The sequence below is a fragment of the Hemiscyllium ocellatum genome, chromosome 11 (genome assembly GCF_020745735.1).
Source record: "Hemiscyllium ocellatum isolate sHemOce1 chromosome 11, sHemOce1.pat.X.cur, whole genome shotgun sequence".
Taxonomy (NCBI): domain Eukaryota; kingdom Metazoa; phylum Chordata; class Chondrichthyes; order Orectolobiformes; family Hemiscylliidae; genus Hemiscyllium; species Hemiscyllium ocellatum.
In genome coordinates this window covers 68735466-68749123 of record NC_083411.1, presented here as the reverse complement: position 1 = coordinate 68749123, position 13658 = coordinate 68735466, and the positions used below count along the sequence as shown (strand labels likewise).

The following is a 13658-nucleotide window of genomic DNA, read 5'->3' as shown; positions in this document are numbered from 1 at the left end:
AGATGGGCAGAGAGACCTGGTCACCCAAGGACGGTGCCTCCTCCAGATTCCCTGAAGTTTATTTCATTCAGACATGTTTTATTTTTAATGTGAAATATGGAGTTTCGCGTGTCATTTCTTAATGTAATATAACCCCGTCTATTAATTCAACCGAAACAACAAGAATAAGACTTATAGCGGTAGGGTATTGATATGAGAATGGCCAGCTATCAACAGCATCTACATTGTTCCACAAAACGCCAGCGAGCACGTAGCTGAAATCTTTGAATGGCTCCCATTAATGCACAGAGTGTTCTTCTTTGACTTTGTTTGAGGGCTGGTTGACAGGCACAATGCGAGCTGCATCTGGCATTATTCGAGTTTATGTGTATACTCAATGCCGTTGCACGCTTTATTGTATGCAATTTCACAATTATTAACTTTGCGGATTGTACGTGCCTGATAAATCACATCGGTATCAGTGCGGGACACAGCAGGTCAGAGGGAATCAGATAGGCATCCAACGGGATTGACCTTGTCCTGGTGGGAAAGGGGAGTTCTCATCCCAGACTGCAAATAAATCCAGACAACACGAACAGCTATACATGACAAACTCTCTGCAGACGGAGCGTGCGTTTAGCAGTGATAACTTTCCAATTCAGTCTGAAATGGAAGGCACCAAATCTTCTAGTTGGATATTTAAGCTGCACTTTAAGACTTTTGGTTAATCTAACTTTTATCATTTCTAATTAGATGGAAGGCACAAGCGTTTCATAAAGGAGGCAAAGCTGACTGAAACGATCGTTATTTTTGTTTTCATTACCGTCCAATAACAAATTATGATATGAGCTCAGTAAATGTATCCGGAGGCTGGGAGCAGACTGCCTATCAGTTACACCGACCCCCCCCCCCCCCCCCCACCCCCCGACCATTCTGTAACACGCCTGGCTTTCTGAGCGGCGATTTCCCTCTCTCACCCTGCCGTGTTAGCATTAGTAGCAGCCTCCTTCCTTGTGTTTATCTTGTACAGACATTGCGGCGAACAGCTGCAGCAAATCTGTAATGTGGGAGATGCTTCGGTTTTGTTAGCAAGCAAAGTAACATTAGCGCCGTGCCTAGATATCGGGGTAGAAAAGAAATTCTGGGATTACCCAACGAAAATTCATCCAGTGTGGAAGGGTAGATTATCTCTGTGATGGGCCTTACTGATTGCTGACCTAATGGGCCAGTACAAGGAATACTAACCCGTCACCCCGCTTCACGACTGCTAATTAACACTCCATGCAACTCCTGTACTTGGTACATGTCTCCGATTTGAACGTTAAGTCCTATCGGTTAACAAGGGATGTTACATAGGTACTGTTCAAACACATCGAATATCCTGCTCAGCTAACACACGCCACATTAATCACATCGCACAGCTAATGTATAGGGTCACTAGACTCTACTCTTTCGCCACTGCTGCTGCCAGACCTGCTGAGTTTCTCCAGCAATGTATATATAGACACAGAGAGGTCATGGCGAACATGTAATTGTATATATTGCCCGCAATTCGCAGTTTCCCATGACTGTTTAAAGAAAGTTTGTTTGGTTTTACTGAAGGGACAGATTTTTCTCCCCCACATCCCCCCCCCCACCCCCCCCACCATAGTCTGAACAGCACAGAGATTCATCACACCAGTTCCAGCTCCCTCACATTCATCTCCTGAAGTAGTGAAATGTCAGGAGTGCTTTACATCGTAACCTCGATGTATTTTTTGTCCCTAACACCTCGCCCACGACTTGAAAGGAAAGTCCTCATTTGGCGTTAATAACGATCAGATTTTAACCCATGGCATGAATTTTCTCCAGGTGTTTAAAAGGCAATTTCCTGGAAAGGAAAAGGGTTTTGAAATAATAAAAGTACGCCAAATGTTTCGTTGGATGTAAGAGCGCGGGGGTAAGAAAGAATCCTCCGAGATAATTGAGAGAGAAAAATAGATTCCTGGCTGCAGATCAGATAAAGCCCCAGAAATCCTCGAGCATCTCACACGCAGATGTTACTGGGCACATGGGTGTCACCTTATGGTCTACAGCTACTATGGACTGCCCTTTAATGATGCCCGAATAACTCTACACATCGGGGGCTCCGTCTGGTTTCTAGGGGGAAAGGGGGCGTGAAGGGAGGGAGGTGGTGAACACAGATCCCTTTCAAATTAAATAAGGTTCAACATTAGAACGTAAGTACAAAATGTCGCCCTTTCTTTTAAAAAAAATCTTACTTTAACGAGCAATCTGCGACAGCTGAATCCAAACCCAAAACATAACGGGAAGGGAAGTGGAGGAACAGCTCGGGGGCAAAACTGTCTCCCTTTCTCCTCGAATTCTCTACAATTTCTAGACCGAGCTGCAAACAAAATCTTTTAAAGGCGACACTTGCCCAGTCAAGTCGGCAAATAAGGAATTGGGGTCTCGGGAACAGCACATACCTGTAAGTTTTACGAGCTGTAGTTTGAGCTCTGTAAGCGAAGAGGCATTGATCAATCAAAACCTGACCAGTGTCTTCCCTGGCTTTGATAACGTTGTGCTCTGTGGTAAAGAAAATATTGAATCAAACACATAAAATACGACTTGGATTTATTTCAGTTCAGAGTTGGGAGGAATGAAAATCTATTTACATCTCAACAAGGCCGAACAGAAGCTCATTTCTAGATAGTACCTCGATTGGTTATGAACTGTATTTGAGGGGAAACATTAAGGTAGCTAGTATTCCCAAACACCATTCTGTTCTGCCTTGTTGTCTGAAACGACAGAAAGCAGCCAGAATTGATCGATTTGACCCTTTTATTTTAAGTAATCAGAAACTCGCCTGCATTTGTCAGCATCGGTGCCATTGCACTCTCCGAAGCTCCGCAAAAACCGAATCACAGGGGAGACCAAGCCCCAGTTCAGAAAGTGGGATCTTTTGCCACTTTGTGGGTGACCATTCGAGAGGGTACCCTGCGCTAAAGCGGGGGCAAATATTCACCGTTAAATGGTTACAAGCGGATAAAGCCAGAGGCAAAGCAGCCCGCCTTGGGACCCCTTAACTTCCTGATTTGAAAATCAATAATAAGCGCCTCAATAAACCAGGGGGATTGGTGACTGAAAGTGGTCGGAGGTGAGAGTGCTACTCAACGTTTTGCTGCTCAACTCGTTTCCAACACCTGTACCAATGAGTTCAGTTACACCCAAGAATTGCTTTAGAACTATCCTCTGTGGGTCGTGAGGCGTTTGCAGTTCGATTTTTTTTTGAACTAATTTCCTGCTTTGTACGCAGAGGTTCGGAGGCATCCCATAATTGACCCTGAATGTGGGTTGCTCATGAATGGCCGCAAGTCACAAGATAGGGAAAGTGCAAAGATTCGTCTTTTTTTTTCAGAAATACGTTGAACAACTAAGTGTGTCAGGAGTGTGGTTCCACAACGTAGAGGTTGATTGTTAGTTATGATTCATTCATTAATAGTTATCCAATAACACCGAATCAACGTTTAATTGCTTTCTCATCAATCTCTATGCCTTACAAGTTGTTTTGTGCTGAAGTTTTATTGTTGGGCCGTCCGAGACATGCCAGTACTGGACTATATTTTTAAAATCGTAGTTGGCTTAAGCAAACATTTCAACATTTTGTGTGTGTGGGGGGGGGGCTGTGAGAGGGGGGAGAGGGGAGGTGGGGGTTGGTGTTGGGGGTAGTCTTGTCTCTCTCACTGATGAACAGATCAGAGCACCGCTGATCCCAGGGCTGGCATCGCGTCAACGTTACAATCTGTATTTGTAAACAACCCTCCCCTTTTCTAGTCGCGCTGAGATTCATGGACGGCTCATCCAGTCAGTATCCGTTTAACATTCGTTTCAGTCCCGCTCCCTCGGATCCGTTCGGTCCGGCCACCGATCGGGTTGGGGAGTGGGCGAGGGTGGGAGGGGTTCATCTGCTGATTGTTGGAGCAGTTTCCCGGACTGGGCTCTCCATATTTTTTTTCCCCACTACTGCAAAAAGAGCCCAGCCCCAACCTTCCTCCTGTTAAAGCATGCACTGCATCGTCATCGCTTGTTTAAAATTAATAGCAAACAGGTCTTATATATTTATATAATAGACCTTAACTTTTATCTATTGGCCTGTTAAATAACCTGCATTTAATGTTTGCCTCTTCCTTTAGCTACACTAGACAAACTGGTTACTTGAATTAAAATGAAATGACGGTGACAGGGTCTCTCCGAATTAGTAAAAAAATGAGGTCTGCAGATGCTGGAGATCACAGTTGAAATTAGGCCGTGCGAATTCCTGAGGAGAGTTTCCATTGAAATGCTAGATAATTTCACACAGATTCTTTCCGTACATAACCACGTTTTCGATCAAAATCTGCAGCCAGGTAGCCCTGGATCTTGTCCCACTATTCAATGGGTCTATCTGGCCCTGTACGTCAATTTTTCGCAATCTTTCTGGTCTGCGACACAGTGTTTAATCCTGTGGGGTTTTTTTTGCTTCCAGACTTCTTGTCAACGAGATGGACCGTCAGCATTAATTCATTCCGGACACATCGCAGGAAGGCTACTGATACTTTGCAATGTACACATAACATGCAACTTTCACTCACTCACTCACTCGTATATATATACACACACACACACACACACACACCTTACGAAGGATAAAGATCTAAAATTAGAGAACTGAGCGTCAAAGAGATAAGACGGACAAGCGGCAAATCTTTGACAAGCGCCTGATTAAAGCTCACAAAATATGGAACAGACTTAATTGAAACAGACGGCCGTTTGGTTACATATTACAGTGACAACTCATGTGGACTGAATTTCAGAAGATGTGAGAAGGCAAACAAGGTACAGCAAGTGTAGCCAAATAAGCATTTTTCTAGAAACAATTCTAAACCCACAAAAAAAGACTATTTCTTTAACTAAACAAAGAACTGCCAATAGTTGAGATCTAAAAAAAACAGAAACTGCTGGAGAAACTTCAGTGCTGAGTGGACTCGAAATGTTAACTCTGTATTCTCACCACAGAGGCTGCCAGACCCGCTGAGTTTCTCCAGCGATTTTTGCTGCTGTTCCTGTATCTTTAATATTTCATTACAAATATTCGCAGTCAATTTACCACGCGCTGGGAAATCCCAAATAATCTCAGCGAGTGTTCAATGTTTAGACACACACAAACACACACTGCATATTTATCTGAACCGTGTCACGTCCTTTTCTCTACCCTGTTCCAAAGCCTTGACAAAAGATGGAACAGCGACATTATAGAAATATCAAATCACCAGCACTTGCTGGAACACTTCACTTGCTTCCTGAATACCGCGCCGTTCATAAAGAAGATTTCAAAATTAAATGGAGCGTAGTTCTTTGAGACAAATTGCTGCAGGATTGTCAGCTCAAAGCCAAGCCTCCTGTGTCTTTAGTTTTATACATTGAAAGGGCTTAGTCATTGCGATAACTTCCACCTTCCTGCGATAAATTGACAGGGAAAGTTTGACAATTTGAAGAATTGCAATTGGATTAATTAGTTTTTGAAAAAAAACAATGTCATAATCTGATTTCTTAAGCTATATCAGTAGTTCGTTGATAACGAGGGGAGAGTGATTATCGATGTATTGCTGAGTATATGGACGCAAGACTGAACTGAATCCACAGAGAGAGAGAGATGGGATAAAAGTTTGACCGAATGAAGTGAAATTGCACCTTGCTAATATAAACCTAACGACGCTAACCTCCCAGCCTAACATCTTTCTGAGTGAGCTCCGTCTTCCATGCTGCTGCTACCTCTATAACATCCTGGGAAATCATGAAAACGCCGGGACTGGACTGAATTGACAACAAACGAGAGAAGAAACGGGACGTTTCACATCCCCGATTTGACTCCTTCCAATGGATGGACGCCCAGTTTAGCTAGTGACCATCATTGCAACTTCCCACCCCCACCCAACCTCCCACACCTCCACCCTCCCCCCGCCCCCCATCCCATCCTCTTCACTTTCTCTGAAGCATTCGACATTTAAAGCGAAATCAAATTCGCGCGGCCGAAGGAGGAGAAAGCGCCTCTCGGGGGTGGATTTCAACACGATCTGGCGAGGCACAATGCAGTTTTTGTAACAGACGTTGCTCACACAGGGCAGGTGAAGCTCCAGTCTAAAAGGTCGTGGCACTGATTGACAGTCTGGAGTCGGGGGTTTTATGCCTTTTTCTCTCTCTCTCCCCCCTCCTCCCTCCAGTCCCCCCAACTCCTTTAGAAATCCAACCACCAACAGTTTGTAAACCTGAGCCGAAAGTGTGCCCTTTGCTATCGATGGAATCCTTTAACACTATATGTATTTTGAAATGATTCGACATTATGTATATATATATATATATATATTAATGTTGCAGTTAGCAGTCTGTTACAGCATCCTGGTGTTCGCTCTGCCCCTCTCTCGTGTCCGGCCAGTTCTACTTGCTTGAATTGGTCTCTTTTTTTTATTCTGCTCCTTGGATATATGGTATAATGTGACCACTGTTCTCTCTTTTATTTCTCTCTCTATGGTAACCGAGATCATCGACGCAAAAATGTGTCTATGAATAAGGAAATCAGGATAAAAGGGCGGCTGAGAGCCGCATCTGTTACACTTGGAAAGTTAGCGCCTCTTAGTCTAACATGAAAGAGCTAAGGAGGCAAGTTCCTCCATCGGGTCTTTTAGAAGGGGTGGGGTGGGGGGAGAGAAATAGCCTCAGCACTAAATAACGTGACAAATCGAACTAAAATAACCAGCCGTAAATCGAGCTTCAGTAACTGATGTGATCTCCTCACCTTTGAGCGCGGCGTACTAGCAAGGCGACAATTATAAATTAAAATCACGCCGTTCAAAGGTCAGATATTTGACTGCTTTATCAAACTCCAAATACTCGCCACGATACTTTACTGTCAAGTCCTGTCTCCCTCTTCCTCCAGCTCCTGTCAACCTGAGATATGATGCGTTTTGATAGCTCACCGAGTGCTTCAGTTGTTTTTGGAAAGGTACATGGTCAGATAGATTCGGGGAGAGTGGGGTGGGGGGGGGGGGGGGTCGCAATGGTTGTTCGCTCTGTCCCCTTGACCTTGAGAATGCCTGGAGGAATCCGTTCACAGTTTCCCCCCAAACACACACAGGGGCAAGAATACAGACCCCAACCCACCCCCCAAACGGTGGAGGAGGGGGGAGAAAGGGAAGGGGGGGGACACCTTTAACATCACAAACTTCACTGAGACAGCACACAGGATTCAGGGAGAGAGCCCGGTGGTAATCCTGTGGAAGGTGGGTGAATAGTTCAAACAGGGAGGTGTACAGGAGAGAGACATCGCTGTTTTAAAATAAAACGGTGCTGTTAACATTTTGTCGCTCCGGCCCTGCCAAATCTCGCCGGCCAACACTGCAATTTCATCTGCTCCCGCTCCCCAGAAGTTCTCCGGACCCAGGGTGCTTTAAAGCGAAACGGGTTGCAAAATAATAATAAAAATAAAACGATTGAAATAACATCTCCACGGCGGTGGTTTGAGAACGGACAGCAGAACTGAAACCGTGCAAAAGGGTTTCAAAACGGAATCGGACCGAGACGCGGTTAACAATGGAAATGGCAGATACTCACTTATCGCCGCTTGGAAATGTTAGCCCAACTGAATTCAGGGAAAGTGTCGCGGGCAATTCTGCCAGTGCTTCCTTTATTTTCCCTCTAAATATATGAAAATGTATGCAAATTTAAATCAATCTTAACCTCGTATCTCTCGTTGTATTTAATGGAATTTCAAACCAATAGCTGGACTGTGGAGCTGTTATTCCGATGTCAAATGTAATTATTCCGCGGGCCCCTGTCTCAAAGTGCCTATAAAATGCCCTCATCAATTCTTATCAGGCTTCCGAGGAACGAGCTAACGAGGTAGCTGGCACTGGGAGACTCGTTTCTCGCTGGCCTGGCCTCTGTTTGTGAAAAGAGACCCTTTCCTTTGAAAAGAGCGACTGATATAAATAATTTCTGTCATTAAAGGGAGTTACATATTCGCCGGAGTCCAGGGTCCAATGTTGGTCGCTTGACCTTTTGGCGCACACAGATATGCAAAGGATTATCAGTTTTGTTTAAAATGTAATTGACAATTATTTGATAGCTGGCGGTGCCCTGTTCATATTAGGAATCTTGCCGAATGAGATTACCACGGAACCTCCACAATGATTTTGAAAAAGAATAAGTTGCGTGGCTGAACTTAACGGGAGCGAATCAGAGTCGTACGCCATTTGCCCGAATATGATCTGAGGGCCACTCTGCTGGGAAATATAAACGGAGGTGATTAACTCCGAATACTGTACTGTGCAGGTCAGGTCTCCGCTGTTGGCTGCGGGGATCAGTTTGGGAGGCGCGTTTCCTCAAAAGTGGCTCTGCTGAACGGGACAACAGCCCTCCCTACTTTGCGAAAGAAGTCTGTGCCTCGTTTTTTTTATTGTTTCGTTGTGAAAGGTCAGGATGGGGACGGGGAAAGGGGAGGTCGGACGGAGTGGGGGTGCTGGGGGAGAGCAGGGGAGTCCTCCCGGGTCGATGCAAAGTTCTGAGCGAACTCGCCGGATGAAGGAGCAGGCGCCCCTCACTCCATCAGGAGGGGTGACACAGACAGCGAGACAATGTGAACCTGTCAGTTGTCCTGCAGGGGGATGACTGGGTGGGTGGCTGGGGGAATCCAATGGGATTTGTTGACTTACTCAGTGGATGGTCACATTGGATGGGAGTCTGGAAGGAGAAGGGGTGGGGGCGGGGGGGGGGGGGGAACACCACCAACGCCCCCACCCCCAACCCCTCCCCTGACAAAACGAAACACACAACCATTTGGAATGGGAGATCCACCCACCGGAGAGGCGCGATTGGCCGTGAACGTGAGTGCCACTCAGACTTGAAATTTTGGCATCTTGTTTGTGTGTGTGTGTGTGTGTGTGTGTCGGCCTGGCTCCCTATTGGTGCAGGGGGATGCTTGTCATTGATCATCCAGAACTCAACCACACGCCCCTCCACACCCCCCCCTCCAAAAAAATCCCAAAACAACTCAGTAGTTGCCCTTTTCCCTCCCCTCCTGTCCTGTGTGTGTGTGTGTGTGAGAGAGAGAGAGAGAAAGTGAGAGTGTCTGCGCTTTTGTTGTCAGAGGTTGCTGCTGCTGCTGCTGCTGTTGGGAGGCGGGTGGGGGGGGAAGGGAGGGAGGGGGGGAGGGAGGGAAAGGGGGGAGGAGGAGGAGGAGGAGGGGTGGGAGGGAGGGGAGGTGGGGTGGAAGGGGGGGGGGGAAGAGAGAGAGAGAGAGAGAGAGAGACCCATGGCCACCGCAGCCTCCAATCTGTACCTGGCTAGCAGCGCTAGCAGCACCAGCAGCAGGAGCGGGATGCTGACATCGCACTCCATCGTCCACAGCGAGCCGCCCTCCGGGATGCAGGCGGCGGCGGCGGCGGCAGCGGCGGCGGCGGCGGCAGCGGCGGCCGCCACTTTCCGGAGCCACCCTTCCAAGCTGCTGGCCGGGGACTACCTGCCGGCGCTAGCGGCGGGCAGCGGGCACCCCCTGTCGCACCAGTGGGTGACGGCGCTGCCCGAGGGCAGCGGCCCGTGGCCGGCGGCCGCCATCCCCGCCGCCCCGCTGCCTCCTCAGCAGCAGGACTCCAAACCGGGCAGGGACGAGCTAGCGTCCCACCACCATCACCCCCATCACCAGCAGCAGCAGCAGCAGCACCATCACCCCCACCATCACCCCCACCATCACCCCCACCACCCCCAGCAGCAGCAGCAGCAGCAGCAGAGTCAGCACCACTCGCCGCACTGGAGCGGCGCCGGCAGCGGCGGGGGCAGCGGCGGAGGCGGGGCACCGCCGCACCTCTACCCGCAGACCGCCGCCTTCCAGGTCAACGGCTTGCTGGAGCACATGAGCCCGCCGCAGGGCCCGGCGGTGCACCCGGGGCTGAGGGAGGGCTCCGAGGCCGAGCTGAGCCAAGCCGCCCGCGGCTGCCTGGAGCCGCACTCGGACGAGGAGACGCCGACCTCGGACGAGCTGGAGCAGTTCGCCAAGCAGTTCAAGCAGCGGCGGATCAAGCTGGGCTTCACACAGGCGGACGTGGGCCTGGCGCTGGGCACCCTGTACGGCAACGTGTTCTCGCAGACCACCATCTGCAGGTTCGAGGCGCTGCAGCTCAGCTTCAAGAACATGTGCAAGCTCAAGCCGCTGCTCAACAAGTGGCTGGAGGAGGCCGACTCCAGCACCGGCAGCCCCACCAGCATCGACAAGATCGCCGCCCAGGGCAGGAAGCGCAAGAAGCGCACCTCCATCGAGGTGAGCGTCAAGGGGGCCCTGGAGACCCACTTCCTCAAGTGCCCCAAGCCGGCCGCCCAGGAGATCTCCAGCCTGGCCGACAGCCTGCAGCTGGAGAAGGAGGTGGTCAGGGTCTGGTTCTGCAACCGGCGGCAGAAGGAGAAGAGGATGACACCGCCCGGACTCCATCAGCAAGACGAGATATTCGTCCACAGTATGGACTCAGAGACCCCGACCCACCGCGACCTTTAACCGCCTTCCCTGCTCCGCTCAGCGCTGGCTGGGGGACTCACTTGAACCGAGAAAGGGAGAAGGGAGATCTCTCACACCACCACCACCTCCCCCCCCCCCCCACCCCATACACACTTTTATATCCCCTCTTCAACCCCCACCCCAACTTAACTTATATATTGGACCGCCGCAACCAGGGTGACCAAGGTAGGACGTTTGACCAAACAAAAGAACACAAAAAAAAAGTTGTACATCTTAAACAAGGGAAGTCTGCAAGCGGGCCATGCCTCTCTCCAACTGATGTCGTCTTTGGACCATTCCCCACCGCCCCGTGCTGAAAGAAATAGAGAAAGCGTCGAGGGGTCTGTCCACAATTGTGGTTCATTGTTTTTGTTTTCCTGTTCTGCCCCCCCCCTCTCCCCCCCCCCCCCCGGAAAAATAAAGGATTGCAGACCGACTGTGTGCCTAACACCTATCAGCGCCTTGGTTCTCTCGGCTATATCAGGTGAATCTGTTGCTATCGCTGGCGTGTTTGCCCCCTTCCCCCTCTCTCTCTTTCTCTCTCTCTCTCCACCTCCCTCCCCACAACTTTTTTTCATTTCCATTACTGGTTATAAAACAGCGGGAACCTGATATAAAAACGTGCAGTATTGTATTATCTGTTGGAGTGGACTTGTGGTAAATGCAACACACACACGGCTAGGCCTCAGAATATAGTTTGGCAACAGGACCGATTTAAACAAACACACACACACACAAATCGAAACATTCGGCAGCTTATTTCCAAATGGCCCTAAAACAGCTCACGAGCCTTAGAATGTCTTAGAATGACTGAGTTGCCCTGGATTTGATTTCAGGGGAATTTCCGTGATTCTTCCGAGTTCAACGGAAACAAAAGACACATCACATTACCACTGCCGTGAAAACCGCTGGTCAAGAGATAGAACTCTGGCAAATAGCGTTTTATTTTGTTCACACGCGAACCTGACTCTAAACAGATCCAGACATTTTGTCAGTTCAAACGCGTAGTTCAGTGGAGTTTCAGAGTGAGCTTTCAAATGCTGTTTGTTCCGAGTGGGGAGTGGGGAGGTGGGAGGTCAGAAAACTAAACTTTTTAAATTTAAGAAAAAGACGGATCAGTTGCTGGTCTGAAATATAAGATATTTTCTTTAAATGTTTCTTTTTTCAACGATTATATTTGGATTACTTATGGAGGCTGCGAACAGTAATTTATTTTCCTCAAATTTTGTATTATGTTTTTAAAAGACAGAATCACGGTTAAGAAAACAAGTAAAAAAAATGTTTGTTGGTTAATAAATTATATATTTGATGTCAGATTTGACTGTGACACGATTTGAGTTTGTGATTTGGTGACAAGACTTTCATTTTGGTGTACAAAGGAATCAAATCTGTTCAAATAAATTTGTTATTAAAACGATACTGTGTTTGCAGTTGTGTCTAGTCGCCCTCCACCTTGGAGTAGGTCTGATAGGATCATGCACTTGGGGAAAATGATCGGGATCTCTTGTTTTGTTGTTGTTGGTTTAGACAGAGGTCTTGGAACAAAATCAGGATGTTAAATATCAGAAAACAGCATCGCGAGAGTGTGGGCTCAAGACATGGGCCATCCACCCTTGAAAACCCCCAATGTCCCAAATGAGAATTTGTGGTAAAATTAATCTTCGTTCCGTTACTGGATTTAAAAAAAAACAAAGAAATCCATCCAAATTCAGTTGCGTATAAATTGGAGGTGAGATGCTGAGCATTAACTGTAGCATTAAGTCTAATGTTCCAACTAATTCCTTTCTAATCAAATGGGGATACCTCTGCTGATTTAAACGTGTGTATGTCTTTTGCTTTCTCTCTTGTTTAATGCTTATGTATTTAGCATTGTGATTTGTTTTTGCAGGTTGTGTTGTATTTTCCATGTGTCTTTTTCGCCTTTGTGTGTGTGTGTGATTTTTTTTGACGGCTTATTTGCATTTTGGCCTCTGACAAGGAATTGGCCTCCAATAATAAATGGAACTGTTTAGCCGAGTTCCACGCCGACCCTGCAATACCCCCAAACGAATCAGTAAAAATGTTCTTTTTTTTGCAGAAATCGATTTCGTTGAAGGGCTTGAGTTGGGGGAAGGGGGGAGGGGGTAAGAGATGTTGAATCTAATCCCCTAAAAAGCTTTGCATCCCCCTCGTTTTCTCTTCTCTGGCCGTTCGACCCTGCCATGACTAAACCTATACATTTGTTTTTAAACGTTTTGGGTCAAGCCGTGGGTGAAATTGCGCAGAAAACATCGCCTGTCTTGTGAATATTTACTTGTTTTCTCATTGTAATCCAAAAGAAGAACATAGGGGGAAATAACTAATCAGAGAAATGGTTAACAAGAGGGCGACCTATCCCTTTCCAACAACAGGGGTAGCGCTGTTGTCGACCAGTCTCAATACACAATGGAATTTAATTCCTAGATGCGGCTTTCGGGTTCAATACAAACTTTATTCGCTGTCTTTCATTGACAGATCTCTTGAACAGCCTAAAGGACGAGGCTTTTTTTTTTATTTTCCCGAAGTAATTAGGTTGCCTCGAATTCAGAAGGGATGAATATACTGTAATCATTAATACCATTATTATAAAGATCGCCTCTTGGGTAATGCAGGAACTGCACTCGTCAATATGTAGCAATGGCGAAAATAAAACAATAGATTTTTTTATAAAAAACTAACGGGATACCCCGGGATTTCAAACAAAACGCCCAGTTCAAAATCCGAATCCAGATCGATCAGTACGAAACATAAATTACAAACGTAGGCTCGTGTTCGAAGATGGGCGAGAGTGCCCATTGTGCAAAGTCTCGGTGGAAAGAACAATAATTACTGTATTTTTTTTTCCACCTTCTCTTTGGAAATATGGCTTTGTGTGATTCACCTGAATTTACACCCATCTCAAAATATGAATTACCCCATTAGACAGACAGACAGAGAGAGAGAAAGAAAACAAGCGCTCAATGCACGGCCGAGTTCACAAATTCTGCCTTGCCCACCCTTACTGTAGGTTTCCGTATTAAACAAAATAATGGCATATATTCGGGGTTGCAAGAGACTAAAAGTTTTGCACGTGTAAAGTGTGGGTACTCAGATTGTCGTT

General features: G+C 47.2%; 1 protein-coding gene across 1 annotated transcript; it reads left to right on the top strand.

The window, feature by feature from the left end:
* Positions 1-9307: 9307 nt before the first annotated feature.
* On the top strand, positions 9308-11576 carry LOC132820056 (POU domain, class 3, transcription factor 4-like). Its single transcript, XM_060831975.1, has one exon. The coding sequence runs from the start codon at positions 9308-9310 to the stop codon at positions 10538-10540; it is 1233 nt and encodes a 410-aa protein (XP_060687958.1). The 3' UTR covers positions 10541-11576.
* The last annotated feature ends 2082 nt before the right edge of the window (positions 11577-13658 follow it).

Coding starts and splice junctions, on each gene's coding strand:
- LOC132820056 (XM_060831975.1), top strand. CDS start 9,308: ATGGCCACCGCAGCCTCCAATCTGTACCTGGCTAGCAGCGCTAGCAGC.